The following is a 20,924-nucleotide window of genomic DNA, read 5'->3' as shown; positions in this document are numbered from 1 at the left end:
GGGTTTTTTTTATCTTTCTGGAGAAAAAAAAAAATGGATTTTATTTCAATGAAATTAAAAAAAAAAAAAACTTGACTGAATTGAATTAATTACCCTTAAATTAACGAAGGGGTTATTTAATAACTTTAGGTTTGGAAGAGATAGGTATGGAGTCGATTTTTTTGAAACTTCAAAAGAAGCCAACTACTGTCAAAACTTTGCGAAATAATACAACGTGATCAATTTCATTTTAGAGATATTTCTTTCAAAAGCCTTCTTTTAAAAAAAAGAAAAAAAAGTATATTGTTCTATTAAACCTTTTACTGTTTAAATAATTTGCCTTTGCTCGTTTTATTTTAAGAAAATATAAGTTGAAAAAGCATTTTCATTCAGTATTAGATTTGTCAGTAAAAAAAAAAACAATCGCCAAAAAGATAAGCATTTTTTTTAATTTTTACTCGCAATGTAGAGCCCTGCATACTTCTTTTCAAGGTAACTCTTTTGTAGTTTTGATTACAAAAGATCTGAATAAATGAACCTTGTAAGGGAGGGGGCACTAAGCATTGCCCTGTTAATAATGAATTTCTTTGGTTTCTTTTTATAACATGCTACATTTCTCTCCTGCGGTTAGAAATATCAGGAAATTTTTTCTTTTTTTCAACATCAGACTAAAAAAATCGTAATGAAGTAATCGGAAAATTAAGGTATTTTTTAACGATGCGATTCCGATACCTCCCAAAATACACGATTCTTACGATTAACGATTCGGATTCCGATTAATCGTTCCACCACTAATTAAAACCCATCCATTATTCTCTCTTCCAGAAAAGATCATGAGAAATGTGAATTTGAAGTATATGAAGTTTATGGTCTTGATGTTTTGGTCAGCTCTGGAGAAGGAAAGGTAAGAAGCAATTTCATTTTACCAATTCTTACGTTTAAGTTAGACTTGATCACTTTGAACCTTCAATAAGTATAATTAGATAAAGCGTTTATTTTAATAGTTTTTATGCATTTATGATTACCACTAATAATATAAAGGGCAAAAATCTGTTTAAATGTATGTTTGTATGTCTCACAAAAACTTTTGACAGAGGAGATCGATATTCATGATTGGTATCGTTTTGAAGCTCAACCCTTTGGACAACAAATATCGAAATATTGACCAAAAACATTAATTTCTTCACCTCCAACTGGGCACTTTTCTACAGGAGGGGGTCGTTTGTAATTTTTTTTTTTTTTTTTTTTCAACGATATTTTCAAAAGTCATCGCCTCTTTTCGATTGTCTAGCCTTAAAGTAAACCTACAGCTTTACGTTTCTTTTCCTCCTTCGCGGTATGGGTTCAAGCCTACCTGCCTACTACAAAAAAAAATTTTTTTTTTTTTCTCAACACACACACACACATATAAATGTCAACGCTGGGCACCCAGGCTAGTTTATATATTTTTTTTTTCTTTTCATTATTTTATTTTATTCTTTTTTTTTATCTTCATACTGTCAGAAAAAGTGTGGATTATTCAGACTTGGATGTTATTTTCACAATGTAACTTCTGACCTCCTTCAGGTGCACCTCTGGTGCTACCAAATCAGCCTGTCTGAAGATATTGGCTTCCTGAGATAAAATGCACCTAACATTGCTTTTTATTTTTATACTTACTTTTGCAAAACTTATGTTCTGCAGAAACAAAAAACAAACCACCTTTTCCTTTTTCCCGTTTCTCTTTTTATCTCCCCTCCACCCCATTTCCTGACTGGTTTCCTAACTAAAAATGTACCAAACATTAATACTGCAACCTTTTTCTTTCTCCCATTACAAAACTCATTCATTTCTATCGATCCGGTAAATATCTCACTGCTGATGCTATTCTCTATCTATATAAGAGCCAGGTACGTCCAAGGATGGAATACTGTTGCCACATCTGGGCAAGAGCTGCTAGAAAGAACTTGTCCTGCCTTGATAGAGTTCAACATAGACTTCGTAGCCTCATAGGAGATGTCCTTTTCTCCTCCTTGCAACCTCTATCTCACAGAAGAGATGTTGCGAGTTTGTCTCTGCTGTATCGTTATTTTCATGGAAAGTGTTCGACTGAGCTTCAATCTATGGTCCCCCCTCGCCAAACTTTCACAAGAAACACTCGTCTAGCTGTAAACACTATCAATAATTCCCCCCACTCTTTATCTGTGCCTAAACCTAAACGTAGATTCCATGAACAAAGCTTCTTTCTTAGAACTGCACGCCTGTGGAATTGTCTTCCGTTTTCCTGCTTTCCAGCTGACTACAATATGGTTGTGTTCAAGTCTAACGTAAATAAGTTCTTGATGAGCCGTTCCATATAAGTTATCAAATTTACCAAATTTTCATTACTAATGATTACTGTACACTCTTTAACCCTTATCTTTGCGTGGCCTCTTGGCCTTGATAATGTGGTGATGCCTATGTAAAAAAAAAAAAAAAAAAAAAAATGTTCTGCAGGGCAAGGAACAAAACTCGATAAAATCCACTATAAAACAACCAAACACTACAAAGAAGATACAAAGAGCTTGAAGAATAAAAACCTTACACAAAATAACTGGATGTAACATGAATATTTCCAAAATAACTGGATTCTGCAATAAATAACCTGAAAAGGGTTGATATGCCATAAAACCAAACAATCGGGTGTATCTTGTTTAACTTTGGAATTTTAAACAGAACCCTTTATTTAATCCATTTGGGTAGCTTGCTGATGGAATGAGAGCACAAAGGGGTAATTTCATATAGATTCAAAGTTCAACAATTGCATATTTAAAAAAAAAAATGTTACAATCAGCTGCAATATGAGAATATTCCAAAACGTGAAATGTTTTATTTAATTGTATTTTGAGTAAAAATATCTATTATATATAAGGAAGTTAGTTCCTTTTATATTTTGTGTGTGAATGCGTTCCCTACGTACTCCAAAATAGCTGGGCCAATTTTTATGAAATTTCACGAATGTACTTTTGGCAGTGTTTTTAGATAGGTTTTGTATTGGAATGTCTTCAATACGTATCGATGATTGAAAACATCTGATGAAAGAAGGAACAGGCGATTTTGACCAAAGTTAACACCTTATACAGCATAACATGACAAATGTATTTAAAAAGTTTTATTACAACATAAGCAGAAAGGCACGGCATATAAAATCAACAGTAGGTTCTTTGATATGACATGGGTGCTTTCTGAATGAATGTTTCTGTTTAGAGCGCAATTAAATTATAATACTTGGCTCATGTATTTTAAACTTTAATGCAAGCTATTTTATATAAAAATAATTTTATAAAATCAACAGTACGTTTTCTACAGTGCAATGTAGATTACAACGTATTGTAGACTAAATCACTGCGGGGAGGCATGTTAAGCTTCCTCCCAGTGTACCATGATAGGTCCCCAGCTAGAGCAGGCAATTAATTGATTTGATTGAAAAATGGACGATTTTACTAATTTCGATGACAATATAAATATGGGAATGTGAAACATTTGTTGATCATCATTCAATCCCAGACAACATTGTGTCTCCCTGCTAGTAAACAAAAACTAATTTCAAGGTTTGGAAAATGAGTTATTTGTACAATTTCAGTTTCTCTAACCAGTGAACTCATTAGTTAAGTGGTTTGAAATGATGCTTGAATTAGATGACTTCTCTTTTAGAGGCAGTAGTTTAAATCCTGTATTAATCTTATTTTTAACTGGTTTTCTTTGTTTATTCTCAGTGCTGTGGACTACACATGCGAATGTTTTAAATAAATTCATTGTTCAAGATGTTTTAGAGACATGTTTTAGTCTTCTGGAAACATTTCAACAATTGTTTTATTTTTAATCTTTACTCTTAATTGCTATCAACAGTGGGACTTTAGAAAATTACTAGATTGTTGCAAATTTTTAGTAATTGCAGGCAATGATGGCTTCTGGTGTTGATCCTGTATTTTCTTTAGTAAGCAGGATTGAACCTTGAACAGAAATGAACATCTGCATGTCTTACATGTAAGTGTTATGGAAAGAAAGACCTGATTGCTTTCCAAACAATCATTTGAAAAAAGAAAAAATGTTTTTCTTGAAAACTATGTTGATAACGTATTCAAATTTCGCTTATAGAGAATTAACGGGCATTATTTATTTTTTTATTTTTAAATTTTTTTTATTAAGCAACAATTGACATTGGTGGGATATTCAGACTGAGAAATTTTTATGACATTTATTAGAGATTCCTAGAAAAAGGTGAAGTTACGCAGCGACATGGAACAGTTTGCAGGCAGTGGGGACTTTTGGTGTTGGTCCTGTATTGTCTTTAAGTTCATCTGATCTGTTTTAAAGGACTACTACAGTCTCATTCATTTAAAACTATATATATATATATATATATATATATATATATAATCTCCACTGTCAATGTTTTAGTATTATTAGAATTTGAGATTTCTGTAACAAAATATGATTTACACAAACCTAATATATGCAATACATTTTGTAACTTTTATGTTATGTTTTTTCGTGTTTGGACGTAACTTTGTATCTGAACAAATTATTTTTAAAAAAATTCGTTTTTAGGGTAAAGAGTTTGACACGAGGACAACCATTTACAAAAAGAAAGATATTATTTACCAGTTAAAGATGAGGATTTCTCGACGTAAGTATTTTCTTTTTACTCAATATTCTTTAAAGATTTCAAATATGAAAGTATAGAAACCTCGTCTTACAAGTAAAATAATTTTTGTATTTGTACAGTTTGATCAAGTCATCAAAAAATGAAAATATCAAGAAAAAAGTTATTTATTGTATGTAGCTGTTTTGGACTGAAGTTTTCCGGGGCAGGGGGTCGCTTAATTAATTTGATAGTTTTTTTGTTTTTTTTTTACAACGGAAAAACATGTTTTTATGACAGCATGCTGGAGGCAGCCATGTTTGGATTTTTAGAACACGCCATGGAGAGATAACTCGCTCTAAAGTGCCGACCAATCTTAAATACTAGCTTTTTAAAAAAAAAATAAATAAATAAAACAAAAAACATGGCTGCCTTTCGATCAGTATCATAACAAATTGTTTTTTCGCTGTAAAAAAAAAAACTTGATCAAATGAAGTGATTTTTTTTTTATTTTTTTTTTTTTTATTAAACTATAGGCATCATAATTTTAATAAAAACCAATTCTGATTGGCTGTTTTTTTTTTTTTTTTTTTCCTTTTTTTTAGTAAAAATAAAAGCAATTGAATAAAATTCTTTAGCTTTTATACTTGTTTCCGAATTGAATGTGGAATCCAAGTTACCTTACCTCTGTAGTAAAATCTATTCTACAAAACTAATTTTTCATCACAGCTGATTATGTTTAATCTTTTGTCGTTAATGGTTTCAGCTGTGTTTTTTTGGAAGTTGAATTGAAGATACTTTATCTTATCAAACATAAGTTTACATGAATGTGTGTAATGGCTAAAAACTTTTAACACTTTCTTTTGTAAACAACACTACCGTAGCATATTGAACCAAATGATTTCTAACTTGAGGGTGGAGGATAGTTCATTAGTACAAAATATATACAACTAGCAGCATTTTACATTACTAGGGAGGTTTTTTTTTTTTAAGATTTATTTAGTTTTATAGGATCTTGTACTTGTATCTCCATTGATAAATTAAATTTTTTTAATTTCCATCGCAGAATTCCTTAGTGAGGTTGAACGAAAATATGGATTAATGCCTTTTACATTGCGGTAAGTATTCTGTTGCAGATTTATTTCAAGGTTACAATGTTTTGCTGTTGAGTTTCTAAACCCCTAAAGGAATATTTTAGTTTTGTAGTGGTACCAGATACCTTTTGTATATAAAAGCATGTGTGTGCCAGATTTTTTTTTATTTATTTTTTTTTTTTTTAATACATTTTCCTTATAAATATTTAAAATTTTTGGCATACTGTATGTATTTTGCCCTCTTTGCATTTTATATTTTTTTAAAAAGAAACTTTATTTCAAATTTTACTTTATATATATTCGCACTGGACTAATCTTGATTACATATTTGTCCTCAATCATAAAACTTGAATTTTAACAAATGTAAAATAATAATAAAAAATTGGTAACGTTGGCTTGGTGCCAAAAGACAGCTGCTTATCCAATTAGATAATAATGGCTCTTTGGTGTGTATATTTAGTATATATGTTGAGATAGCATGCATGTTATGAACACTATTCTGTTGGGATATGACAAGGCATTGTTCTGTAACAATAAAAAAAAAAATTCCTGAGTTTCGATATATCATGTCTAACAAACAGGAAAGGATATTTTCTTTTAAACCCGTAAAAAGAAAATGGAAAATAAGGCAGACAAAAACAGTGAAGGAAACGGAACGCAAAACACAAATTTTCAGTAATTTTATTTATAAAATAATATTGGGGGTGAGGGTAGCAAAAACACACACACACACACACAAATTGTGGGGATGGGAAATCTTATACTAATATCGAAATGCTGAGAGGAAAACCTATTGACAAACAAAAAACTTATCAAGTCATCACACGAGGGAGGGAGAAAGAAGATAGACTTAGTTTGTTTGTTATGTAGGATTTCATTCAACTGTTTGTATCTCCACATTGCCAAGTTTTACTATTTTAGCTTTTTGTCCTGGTTAGCCATGCTTCATTGTGTTCAAACATGCCTACAACTCTGGGGTACATTGTCACCCTCATCTCCTTCACTGCTCTATCAACAGCCATCTACATCAATAAATTCAATTTTCTATTCAACCTTCGGTTTGCATTGACAAATTTCACTTTTCAAATTCTTAGGCAAATATCTTTTGACAAAAGCAGTCTTTCCGACAACAATCTCTTCTTGAGACCAATTTAAAGTCTGACTTATCGTTTTTGCAAGTCATGTTTTTCTTTTGATTATTTGATTAATCTCTTTTCTTCTCTGCTTCTTTTCCTGTTCACTATCAACAAGTTTGTTTAGTTTTCTTTCGTCTTTCATGCCTATCAAAGTTAAGGCTGTCTTTTCTTTGTCAATGCTCTGATGGGATTCGTTTTCCATCTGTTAGCCATGACTGCTCACCGAGAAATGCCAAAAAATGTCCTTTAGTCTCTTGCTTTTTTTGGCCCTGTCAGTAGGGCATTAGAATACACTGACTGCCCCCCTGCAGAGGGTAAAAGTCCCTCAATGGGGCCACCTGTTGGGCGTGGGTGGCGACCCGTGACACCTTGGAACGGAATCCTGGTGATTGAAGGTCCTGGAGGACGAGTTCATGAGCCTCCTCTTCCTAACACATCTCTTTGGCCCTTACCTCGGTTAGACGGGCGGTCGGAGGGGCCCGATCCGATCAATCGGCTGGTCAGGTCAAGCACTACGTCTACTATCAATGGTTCAGACTAAACTGAGAAATTTAAAATTAGCAAAAGAAATCCTCTTAAACAAAACCATAGAAACTGATAAACCTCACTCCTAAAGTAGACGTTCGAAAGCGCTGGCCAAGGGTCAATCAGCAAGTGTAGAATCCAATCCCGACATGGCTGCAATCACAAAATTTTGTTCACTCTAGATTTGGGTAGTGAAAATTTGAGTAACGACAGATGCTCGGTATTTCTTACTTGACTGAGTATACTGCCTGTGTAGCCCTGACTCTGTCAAGGCGAATGGGTTTCCCCCTTGACAAGTCCCAATATTGGGCTCCGAGGTGGGTGGGGAACATAGGCAAAGAAACTTTTATCCATGTTTATGTCAAAAAAAAACAAAAAAACAAACGCGCCTTATCGGACTCAGATAATGAGGAAAATACGGATTTTCCTAAATACTATGTATTAGAATCATTGGACGGAACGCCAATGTCAAAATTATCCCCTTTTCTCATTGAAAAGGTGTTAACAAGGAAAATAAATCCTAAAATGGTAAAAAAAAACTAAAGATGGTAACCTATTAATAGAAATTGAGACAAAAAGCCAAAGCCTAAATTTAGAAAATATGAAAACTTTCCATATTAACATTAAAGTTACCCCACACAATAAACTAAATCAATCCAAAGGAGTTATCCGTAGCCGGGAACTATCACTGGCTTCACCAGAAGAAATCCAAAACGAACTGAGCAAACAAGGAGTCATTGACTCTAAAAGAATCTATATAAAGAAAAACTCAGAAAAAATACCAACCCATACTTACATTATTACATTTAACACTCCAAAAATTCCACATAAAATTAAAATTGGTTACACCATGAAACCAGTTGAAATATACATCCCAGATCCTCTGAGATGTTTCAACTGTCAAAAATTCGGTCACCATAGAGATGCCTGCAGAGGTCATCCCACGTGCGCTAAATGTGGCTCTAAAGAAATAAGTCACCATGACCAAGAATGTCACGAGTCCAAATGTATAAACTGCCAAGGGGAGCACCCTGCCTACTCAAAAAGCTGTGAACGATGGAAAACTGAAAAAGAAATCTTAGCCACAAAGCATAAACGAAACATTTCTTACTTAGAAGCGAAGACAATAGTGGAAGGAGTCATTAGAAATAAAACAAATCCCACCAACCAGCCTGATAATGATAAATACAATGAACTTATTGAAAAACTGGTACATCTAGAACCAAACGAATTGCTTAACTTCCAAAAAAAACTAAAAATACAACACTTTCAAAAACTAGAAAAGTTAAAACTAGAAACTAGGAAAGAACCCAATAAAGTATTTATCTCCTCCCAAACCCAAACCTCCCCTCTTAAAAGCCAATATCCCCAAGAACTAACTTTCTTAAAACCAAATAATAAACCAGCAAAACAAAAAATAGAAATCCTCACCAAAAATTTAATAGAAACTGATGAAATGGAGACTGAATATCAAACAGAAACCCCAAAACAAGAAATTTCCTATCGAACACCACCAAAACAAAAGAAAAACCTAAACAAAACTGTTATAAGGTCCCGTTCAAACTCCAGAACTAGAACCCCAATCCCTAAAAATCAAACTGAACCTGAAGATGAAATGGAAACAGAATACCCAAACCAACAAACAGAAACCTTAAATCAAGAAATCTCCCATCGATCAACGTCAAAACAAAAGAAAAACCAAAACAAAACGGACATAAGGTCCCATGCTAATTCTAGTTCCAGATCCCCAAACAAAAAACCCGAAACAAAAGACCAAACAGAAGACAAAGCTAATTGAAAACCCTCCACAACTTACACTAAATCCATACCTTATATCAACACCAATACTAAAACCCATAATCAACTATAAAAAAAAAAAAAAAAAAAAAAAACACAGCACAGAGGATCATTACCTTACCACCAATGACCTATAAACCAGTATTCCTTCAATGGAACATTAGAGGTGAAAAGGCAAATTTCGACGAATTGAACCTTCTCATTGCCTCTTTTCACCCAGCAGTCATATGCCTACAAGAAACTTATAAGAAAATTCAGAACACACTACATATCAAATGATATACAACCTATGATTATATACACGAACAAGGAAATAGAGCCTCCGGAGGAGTGTCCATTCTAATTAATAATAATATAATTCAAAGCGAAATCAAACTGAATATAACACTACAAGCCGTTGCAGTAGCCATCAGTCTAAGAAAACCGCTAACAATTTGCTCCCTATACCTGCCACCTAATGAAAACATAAATAAAACAGACTTGAACTTATTGATCCAACAGCTCCCTAAACCTTTTATCCTCATGGGTGACTTTAATAGCCACAATGAACTATGGGGAAACAAACAAACAAACAAGCAGAAGAGGTAAAATTATCGAAAATTTTCTAGATGAAAACCAACTATGTTTGTTTAACAACGGAACCAACACCTATCTTCACCCTAGCTCTGGAACACTCTTGGCTATTGACCTCACTATATCAGAACTCAGTATTTTCCCAGAATATAAATGGAATGTACATCATGAGACCTGTGGGAGTGATCACTTCCCGATCATCCTAGAAGGTCAAGAACCAGAGAATGACACTAAAACACCCCGATGGAACTTGCATAAGGCCAACTGGGAAGATTTCAAAAAAAAAAAGGTGCCACACAGACCTAGTGCAAGAAGCTAATTTAACAAAAGATGATGACATTACCCACTTCACCAATACTCTAAATATTATAGCTGAGAAAACTATTCCTAAAAGCTCCCCATCAACAAGATATAACAAGCCTTGGTATAACAAAGATTGCAAAGAAGCGCTCAGAGCCAGACAAACAGCACTCAGAAAATTTAATAGCCAACCAACTAAAGAAAATTTAGAAAATTACAAAATAAACCGAGCCAAAGCTCGCAGAACCATTAAGCAAGCTAAGCAATCAACATGGCAAACTTATGTTAGCCAACTAAATTCAAACACCAAACCTAAGGAAATATGGAACATGATAAACAAAATTACTGGGAAATACACTAAACAAGCTAATAAACATCTCCTTCATCACAATGTCAAAATCACTAACAAAGAAAAAATAGCTGAAAACTTTGCCAAAAACTCCTCACCAACTAATAGGAACAAAGAATTCCAAGTCATCAAAAACCAAGCAGAACAACAACAAATCTGCTTCCATTCAGACAACACTGAATACTACAATCAAATCCTTACTATGTACGAATTAGAAGAATCTCTCAAAAACATCCATAATTCAACAGCCGGACCAGATGAAATCCCCTATGTCTTCCCCCTATGTCTTCCTAAAAGAATTGCCAATGAAATCAAAAGAATACCTCCTCAAAATTTTCAATGATATCTGGATCAATGAAAAATTCCCCGACACTTGGAGACATGCCATTTATAATTCCCATACCTAAACCTTCAAAAGACCCCTCAGATCCAATAAACTACCGTCCCATTGCACTTACTAGTTGCATCTGCAAAACCCTCGAGCGAATGATCAATAGAAGACTATCCTGGTATCTAGAAAGAAATCACCTAATCTCTGAACACCAAGCAGGCTTCCAAAAGGGCAGAAGCCCTATTGAACATATCATAAATTTGGAAACCTATATTAGAGAAGCTTTCATCCTCAAAGAACATGTGGTAACAGTTTTCTTTGACATAGAAAAAGCTTTTGATACCACTTGGAAGTATGGAATATTAAAAGACCTGAATCAACTAGGTCTAAGAGGCAGAATGCCAACATTTATCAAAAACTATCTGAGTGACAGAACCTTCCAAGTAAGACTCGGAAACATCTTATCAAAGTCTCAAAAACAAGAATTGGGAGTTCCCCAAGGTGGAATTCTTTCAGTTACACTCTTTAATGTGAAAATAAACAATATAGTTAATAACATAAACTTCGGAACAAACTATGCCATCTATGTTGACGATCTCATGATTAGTTTTAAGGCCAAACATATGAACACTATTGAACGACACCTACAATTATGCATCAACAAAATTACTAGCTGGGCTACCAGAAATGGCTTCAGCTTTTCTCAAACAAAAACAAAATGTGTTCACTTCTGCCAACATAGAAAAATGCATCCTGACCCCGAGCTAAAAATTAACAATAATAGACTAACAGTTACGGATCAATACAAGTATCTTGGAATCACCTTTGACAAAAAACTCACCTTCATACCCCACATTAAATACTTAAGGAAAAAATGCAACCAAAGAATGCAACTTGTGAGAACCATAGCTCATACAAACTGGGGAGCTGATTGCAAAACAATTCTAAAACTCTATCAAACACTGATAAGATCAAAGTTGGACTATGGCTGCTTTATCTACGGTGCAACAAGAAAATCCTACATTAAAGAACTGAACACAATTCACCACCAAGGACTCCGACTAGCACTTGGAGCATTTCCCACTACACCAGTTTATGCAGAAGCGAATGAACCTACACTTGAAATGAGACGGACAAAATTAGCCCTACAATACTATACAAAACTTGCATCTAACACTTCGAGCCCTATATACCAGAGTGTCTCTCACCCCAAACACCAAATCCTATTCCAAAAAAAGGAAAAAGCAATCAAGCCTTATGGTCTCCGTATGAAAGAAATAAAAGACGAAGCCAAAATTAACATCTCGCAAATCCACAAAGCTTCTACACTCAAACATCCACCCTGGCTTTCCAAAACACTCTCCTATACTATTAGATCTCTCTAAACACCCCAAATCGAACACAATCAAACCCATCTATATGGAAAAAATACATGACATTCTTCATGACTATCCGGACTATGAACACATTTATACTGACAGAGCTAAAACCAAAGAAAAAGTCGGAAGCTCTGCTATTTATCGGCAAAGAAAAATCCAAAAACGCCTACCTTATAGGTCTTCCATCTTTAGTGCTGAAGCCTCAGCAATAAACCTGGCCCTTAATATTATAAGTGCTGGTCAAGCAAACAAGTTTATAATATTTTCGGACTCTTTATCAGTTCTAACTTCATTAAAAGAAAAGAACATTTGCAATCCGCTAATAACTAATCTATTAAACAAACTCGATTTTCTTCATACTCAAAAACAAATTATCCTATGCTGGATCCCAAGCCATATTGGCATCCTAGGGAACACAAAAGCTGACCTAGCTGCTAAAGAGTCACTAAACTTGGAAATCTCCAACATAAAAATCCCCTACACTGACTTTAAACCAACCATAAACCTGTATATCAAAACAAAATGGCAACAACAATGGAACACTTATACAAAAAACAAGCTACAAGAAATCAAACCTACACTTGGAGAATGGAATCCCAAATCTAAACTAAACCGAAGAGAAGAAGTGATCATTACACGATTAAGAACAGGGCATACAAATATCACCCACTCATTCCTATTAAAAGGAGAAAATCCACCTGAATGCTTACCTTGCCAAGAAAACTACACCGTTAAACATTTTTTAATTAACTGCATTGACCTAGCTCCCCTACGCCAAAAACACTACAACATTAAAGATCTCTTTGAAAAAATAAATGAAAAAACAATTCTAAATTACTTGAAAGAGGTAAACCTCTCCTCCAAAGCATAAATCTACCAAAAAAAAAAAAAAAAAAAAATTTTTTTCAACCCAAATCTCTTACAGACCTTCCTCCAATCTTACCTTGACATACTGGAAAATAAAGAACACCTACCTTACTAAGACATCCAAAGAAAAAAAAAAAAATGAACTTATTTGGCCTTAAATGACCATGCAGCTGTTGATAGGCCAATAAACTGAACAAACAAACAAACTTGCTTTTTTTTTTTTTTTTTTGTTCCATTTCCTTCCCCTTCTGCTTGACTTTCCTCTTCTTGAGAAGTCAGATGTGAACCAATTGAGTTTCACCTGGTCAATCGTTGAATCACCATTCATCTAGACTTGTGGAGTTGAAACATGCCACACTCATTCGTTTAGTCTTTTCCTTTATTTTCTCTTCCCTACTCCCTCTTTCTTTTTACACATCTCTTCATCCTCTTTTCTCTTTTTATAGATTTTCTCTTTCACTCTTTTTTTTTTTCTCCATGGTGACGGTTAATAAAATAGGGGGGAAAAAAATATTTCTCCACTCGACTTAAAAATGAAAATTTAAACTTTCTTTTTAAAATACATGACCCAATGTTGTGATTATGTAATAATGGGTTGATATAGCGTGAATGTTATATAGGTTGATAGTTTTTGGAATTAGCAAATTATGAAATCATTTCCTACATATAATTTAAATAGTATGAAATTTAGTTTTTTTGCTGATAGACTTGTGAAACACTAGTGTCTATCTCCACCCAATATTAAACTTAACTTTCTGTTAAAAGCACCTACTAACTAGATGTTTAATCCCCAGTTTTCAAAGATTACTTTTTATTTTTTAATCCAGGTTATTTGAAGATGAGAAAAAAGCTAAAATGGGAGTTGTTGAATGTGTCAAGCATGAGTTAATGCAGCCTTATAACGTCCTTTATGAGAAAGAAGGTGAGATTCATTTACAAGTTCAATCATCCAATGCTGAAATATTTTATGTATTATTCATAATATTTTATAAACTGTTAAATTTATTTGATTTTTGCTTATTTGTCTTTGTAGGAGAGTATGTTGCCCAATTTAAATTCACAATAATCTTGATGCCAAATGGACCACTGAAAATCACCAGCCCGCCTTTTGATAGTTCTCTTTATCAATCTGAGCATTCAGTAGTTGATGAAAACTTAAAGGTAAATCTCTTGGCACCTTTTTCATATCAAAGCAAAAAAAAAAAAACTGATTTGGGAATCTTTAGTAGGACAACTCCTTGTATGTGGTATTTTGGTGACTGAGATCTCTGGTTAGGATTAGTAGCCCTGTGCCTAATTTTGTTTTGTTGAATGTTTTGTATTTTGAAATAAAATATACTAGCAAGGAGACCTGACGCTTCACGGTATTGAATGAAAATCAATGAATGTTTCACACTTCTATATTTTTGTCATCAAAACCAGTGAAACTGTCCATTTGTTAATGAAATCGATTCATTGTTTGCTCTAGTTTGGGTCCCATCCCGGTGCACTGAGAGAAATTTCACATTCCTCCTTGCAGTGACTAGGTTTACAATCCATTGTAGTCTACATGGTACGTTAGATAATCTACTGTTGATTTTATAAAATTATTTTTATATATAATGATTTGAATTAAAGTTTAAAATACAAAGATAAAGTATTATGCCTCTATCATATCAAAGAATCTACTGTTGATTTTAAATGCTGGGCCTTTCAACTTGTGTGGTAATAAAATTTCTCTAATGCACTTGTGATGTTAGGCTATGTAAGGTGTTAACTTTGGTCAAAATCACTGGTTTCTTTTTTCATCGGATTATTTTGATTATCGATACTTATTGAATACATTCCAATACAAAACCTATTCAAGAACACTGTTAGGCTCATGAAGTACCTTTGTGTGAAATTTCATAAATCGTCCCAGTTGTTTTCAAGCCCATAGGAAACATGCAAAGTTCTTTTTATATAATGGTAAAGATAAATTAAAGCAGTTATTTTATATCAGTTACCATTTGCACCATACGTATACAACAATATTGTTGATGCAAGTGAACATACTAATTTCCTTAAACCTTTAATATTTAAATATTTTAAGTTAAAGCGAACATTTTATTTTGACTTCCAGTTTCTGTTTAGCAAGAGTCATGCCGATGTATACCAAGGAAAAGTTCCTTCTGATTAATACTAATAATATATTTAAAAAAAAAAATTTTTGTGTGTGTAATAAAAAAATTTTCAATGTAAAAACTAAAAATAATTTTAGTACAAGATATTTAAAACATCTAAAAGTAAAGATTATTTGATATAAACTTTAAAAAAAATTTTTTTTTTTTTTTTATATAAAATCATTCTGAAAAAATAAATCTAATATTTTTATCTAACAAAATGCAGTCAATTAAATGGTACTGTGTATTATTTTAATTGTATAAAGCATCTGTTACAGCAATATTTACATCTTGCATACCAAATTTGAAAAGAAAATTTATTTTATGTATTTCAAATAATCTTATAATGAATCTCTTCATTTACCAATTTTAAATAACTGAACAATTTTATTGGATAACCTTTTCATCCTGATTATTTCAATGAAAATAAACAATGAATCTCTGGAAACTTATATTACTCAAGAATTATCAGATTGAATCTAGCTGAAAACACTATCAACAATTCTCCCCACTCTTTATCTGTACCTAAATGTAGATTCCATGAACAAAGCTTCTTTCTTAGAACTGCACGCCTATGGAATTCTTCCGTTTTCCTGCTTTCCAGCTGCCTACAATATGGTTGTGTTGAAGTCTAACGTAAACAAGTTCTTGATGAGCCGTTCCATATAAGTTAACAAATTTACCGAATTGATTACTATATTGTCCAATTTCTACTGTACACTCTTTAACCATTATCCTCGAGTGGCTTCTTGCCCTTGATAATGTGATGCCTGTGGGGGGAGGGGATAGTATTTAATAAACGAAAGTAATGGTGTTGCCAGAATCAAATATCAATTTGTTACATTCAAAGCTATTGATGTCTAACTTTAAGAAATAGATGTACTTAATTTTTAGATATGTATAGATAACATAACAAGATTGTGGCAAAAAGTTTAAACTAAACATTAATACAGTCATAGTTTTATTTAACATGATAAAAATGATTCATATTTATACATTGGATGTTGTGGAGGATGAAGTTCAAAATATGTGTGTTAGAAGAATAGAAGTAGTTGGTCTTTCAAAATATAATTGTTAGAATTTCAGTGATTTGTTGGCAATGTTGAGTCGAAGAAAATTAATCCGAGGAGAGGCTTATGATAGAAGAGAGTTCTATGATAGAAGAGAGTTCTATGATTAGCTTAATGATGGATGCTTTTTTCAATATTTTCATTTTTTAATGTCTGGACTAAACTGTACAAGTACCATGCGCTTGTGCCAATGTTAGGTCGAATCACCGGTGTCAATTGAAATGTGCGCCGGTTGTCACTAGTCGTCATCGTCTGCTACAGGGTATCTATTCTTTACTTGATCCGCGATCACTACATTGTTGTCTCGATGACCAGCATACACTCATTAACCCTTATCCTCAAGTGGTCTTTATTTATGCTACACTAGCTTTCATGCATGTACCACACATTCATGTTACTAATAATGGCACTTTGTGCATCATACTGGCATAAGCCCATTTTCCAGTACATGATTCCTTTTGTAAAAGAAAAAAAAATTCTTTTTATCACCTAATTTTATAAATCTTATGTTTTGAGGTGTTACTGTGTTTTTCAAATATAGTGATGTTTCAATCATTATGCAGAATAATGGTTATGTTTTGGGGGCCGTATATGGGTGTTGAAAACTGTTTATAAGTATAATTGGATTGTACAGTCCTGAAACCATATTTGGTTTGAGCATTGTACAAGTGGTTGAATGGGAGTAGTTTTGTTTTGTGGCGATACAGAATACATTTCTACTAGTTTTGAGTAGTTCCACAAGAAATTCTATTATAAATTTATCTGATATTGCCTACATATTGTGAGATGTTTAGTATCCTACTAGCAGATGTATTCGCCATTGTCTGGTAGTAACATTTCTTTTTAAAAAATGAGGTGTAAAAAAAGAAAATGGAAAGAAACTAAGACATGTGCATGTGAGTATTGTTTTTTTTTTTTTCTAAACAGTTAACGTGTAAGTAAAAAAAAAAAAATAATTTCAAACCTACTTATTCTTAACATACGGAACCTGTCATGTGATCAATTCACGCATGCAGTCGTGAAACAGTTGACAAAATGATAAAAAAAAAATTTGACTCCTACGTCCCAATTTTTCAATTTTGACCCCTTAGCAGCCTTTTTCCTTATGAAAACTGATTAGTTTTCCACATGTATGAATACCCTATATACCAAATTTCAAGCCTGTAAATCAAGAATTTGAGTATATATGCTGAGAAGTGTCCTCATGCACACACATTCTCGCTTTTATAGATATCATCAGCCCCCCCCCTCCTTTCCCTTTTTTTGTATGCGTGTCTTTTATCGATAAGAATGTCTAGCAGTAGTATAGAGTTTTGTTTTAGAAGTAAATTTTGGTTGGCTTGACAATGTTTCTTGTTTTAGGTTATTTAGAAAATGTTTATTAAAGATCTATATTTATACATTGTTTCTAGAAACTGAGAAATAGTCAGGTCAGGGCACTCTCTGTAAACCAAATTTTTATCTAGGTGAGAGAAGTAATGTTTTTGCAAATATGGATGAGAGCCTATGTGAGGACAAGAAAAGAACAAATTGATTATTTTTATTTTATTTATTTTTTTCGTATCTTTTCTGTGTTTTGAAAGATTAAGGCATGTGTTGATTGGTATTTCTACTGCAAACCAGCCAACAAACATTACACATGTTATTACTAAGTTCTAAACACTTTCTGGATGAGTTTTCTTAGAATTGTTTGAATGTAAGTGATTTGTAAATTTGAAATATTTTAAATTTCCTAACATTCTTGTCTTTCAGGCTCTCTTGGCAACTTCAGCTGATCGTAAAAATGTGAAAAAGAAGAAGAAAAAAGCTGAACGGATGATGGCAGAGAATGCTGCTGGTACCATCCAACAGAAAGGGGAAGGAAAGGTCCATTGATGAACAACATTAAAAAAAAAAAAAAAAAAAAATGCCAACACTGCTTGACCTGGAGGCAAGCTTCCGGCACGGCCACTTGCTATTTGGAATCACAGAACACGGCGGAAGAATTGGATTCTGGTGCCATCAATCACACTTGGCTGGTTGGCAATTTGCCTGCTATTTCATTCCTGCCAAGGTTTTGGGGTTAGGAGAAGGGATAAAAAAAAATGCCATATCATCACTTTAGACACATCATGTGCGTGTGAGCTTTCCTAGTTTGAACTCTGCATACCAACTTTGTTTTGGGGCTTGTTGGGGGTGTGGAGTTTCCTTTTTTCTCACCAATCTTTTTGACAAGGAAACTTAACCAGTATTGTTGCTTACTGAACTGCCCACCCACCCCATTTATTACCATTCTGCATATTAAATCTTGCAGTATTTTATATTCCTGACTTTCAACCCCCTTCCCCCAATATAAATGGTATAATTCCTGGAGTTCTTTTAATGGTATCTAAATTTTCTTATTGTGATTAGAATCTGTTATGAAATAAATTCTCCAAATTCCATTTATCACAGGGTGGATGTATATTTGAAACTTCATGGTTTTACTTATTGCAAACATAACCTACTCATCCCAATTGTTTTCCAGCTGCTTTTAAATTCTGTCAGATTAAAGAGAAGCATTCACTTCTACTGTAAAAATGGTTTGTTTTAATCTTTTAAGTAAATTTTAACACTTTATAAAACATAGTTGAAACTTTTTTTTTTAATTTTTTTTACCTATTTTTGATCTCTCAAACTTTTGTTGCTCATTTTTGCTCTCTCTTTCCCTTTCTCCTCTTTCTTTTCTTTCCACAAAAATTTAATTTTATGCTGCGTTCCCTCTTTCCAGATCAGGTAAACCAGTTTTGAACCTGGTTGATTTTTTTTTTTTTTTTTTTTTTTTTTTTTTTTAATCTTAAATTACATTACCTCTCAAAATCTTTAAACTTTAACTCTACTACTGTGATAATGCTGGGGAACGTTTTCAAAGTTTGATATTTAAGAGTTCATGGAAAGAACTACCAGAAGTTTTGTTCTGTTTTTATTTGTTTTATTTATGCTACACTAGCTTTCATGCACGTACCACACAAACATGTTCTTACTAATAATGGCACTTTGTGCATCATACTGGCATAAGCCCATTTTCCAGTACATGATTACGAAAAAAAAAAACAAGAAGGATAAGCAAAAATGCATTCTCTTGTGTATACACCAATCGCTATCCCTCCTCCTCTTCCTCCTGTTTGATTTGCATCTAGATGATCCATAACGGCCGATTACTGTGTTGCTATCTGACAGTAAACATGGCAAACATTGTATATAGATTCTTGCATAGTGACAAACTGAAAACTCATTCTTTGAATGTCTTTTCGTTTGCTGCTTTTTATATTATCTTTTTTTTTCTTTTGGGGGGAAAGAAAGGCTCTCTGTCTGATTCATTCAAGACAGCTAAATGGTATCTATCGATTCTTAGCAAAAGGTTTGTTATTTTGTTGGGAGAGGTGGCCTTTAATGTTAAGGCGGGAAGTGTTGTTAGGAACATTCTTTGAAATTTCCAGGTTGGGTTCTGTTTTGGTGATGTTAATGTTTATTGTGGATCTTGACTGATTATAATAAAACTGAACTTGAATAACAGCTCGTTCATAACTTTGATGTCATGTTGCATTTCTTTTGGCTTTGTTTTTTTTGTTTGTTTTTTCCCCCCCCCTCTCCCCTTTGATTATTATGAATTGTAACGTATAAAATGACAAATACATAGTTTGCACTGTGAACATCAAAAAAAGAAAAGGCAATTAACTGTAATGCTCCACTACTGAAACCAGATGAGGCCCAATCCAATCAATCGACCCATCCTGACAAGTAACCAAGTAACACTCATAAAATTGATGTGTGCCAAAACGGTTCACCAAATAAATCTCATTGTTTTTTTTTGTTTTTTTATTTACACATGGGGGTCACCATTTATCAAGGCCCAGGGGCCACTCTGTTTAGCATAAAATAGATTATCTAGCATTTATCTCCATTTGCTGCCCTTGTAGCTTGGGGGATTCTGATTTTAAGTTTTTCCTGGATACATGTTCAGATACAGTTGACAGATCGATTTTTTTTTTTTTTTTGTGTCAGCTTTAAGCAAAAAAAAAAAAAGAAATTAATTCTCATGACGAAAATGGTAATATATCCAAAAATTACAACAAAAAAAATTGAGTAAGTTATTTCTAGTGAAAAGTAATGTTTACGGAAAGTTTGGTAAAATCGCATTTTATAAACTAGGCAGTAGTAGGTTGCACACAGAGCATAACTCTGAAACAAATATTTTAGATTACTTGTTCATGGCTGCTATATTTGTTGTAGTGATAGACATTTTTTTCTTATTCACTAAAAACACAATAGCAGTTGTTCTACTTGATGAATTTTCATAATTTTTGGATATCATTCAAACATGGTAGTGTTCGATTATATGGTTAAGTGGCAGTTTTAGTAATTTAGAACTGCTTTAAAGCTTCACTGCTCACTCATTTTTCGACCAAATTTCAAACAATTATTACATTCTCAGCTATATTGTGAAAAAAATTGTTTTTCAATTTTCATTCAGTAAAACAAGTTGAATTTACTAGTGTTCAAAAACATAAGGAGGTGAGCAACGTTTTTTTTCTGACTGGTTTCCATAACAACCACATTGCTTCAGTGACAAGTGTTGCTACTAATTCACTGCTCTCGCGAAAAGAGAAGTAACAAGTGAAGCAGACAAGTGCCATACATTGTTTTACATATGTGTATTATATTTATGGAGGCAAAAAAGTAACACTGAATTAAATAAAGAACAAGTGAATTTACTAGAAGCCTACAAAAATCATGGATTACAATAGAAAAATGTGAGCAT

The 20,924-nt window shown here is 33.1% G+C and overlaps 1 protein-coding gene across 1 annotated transcript in view; it reads left to right on the top strand.

Moving 5' to 3' along the window:
* LOC145284879 (proliferation-associated protein 2G4-like) overlaps positions 1-19,701 on the top strand; it is a 57,285-nt gene extending 37,584 nt beyond the window's left edge. Inside the window, exons 8-13 of the mRNA XM_080133908.1 lie at positions 805-883; positions 4,549-4,627; positions 5,649-5,700; positions 13,761-13,855; positions 13,967-14,094; positions 17,897-19,701. Coding sequence (XP_079990034.1) covers positions 805-883; positions 4,549-4,627; positions 5,649-5,700; positions 13,761-13,855; positions 13,967-14,094; positions 17,897-18,019 — 556 coding nt within the window. The 3' untranslated portion in view covers positions 18,020-19,701. The remainder of the gene's footprint in view (positions 1-804; positions 884-4,548; positions 4,628-5,648; positions 5,701-13,760; positions 13,856-13,966; positions 14,095-17,896) is intronic.
* The last annotated feature ends 1,223 nt before the right edge of the window (positions 19,702-20,924 follow it).

Source organism: Euprymna scolopes, chromosome 9, assembly GCF_053919585.1.
Source record: "Euprymna scolopes isolate OS-2025 chromosome 9, ASM5391958v1, whole genome shotgun sequence".
NCBI classification, from domain to species: domain Eukaryota; kingdom Metazoa; phylum Mollusca; class Cephalopoda; order Sepiida; family Sepiolidae; genus Euprymna; species Euprymna scolopes.
This window is presented reverse-complemented; position numbering and strand designations above follow the sequence as displayed.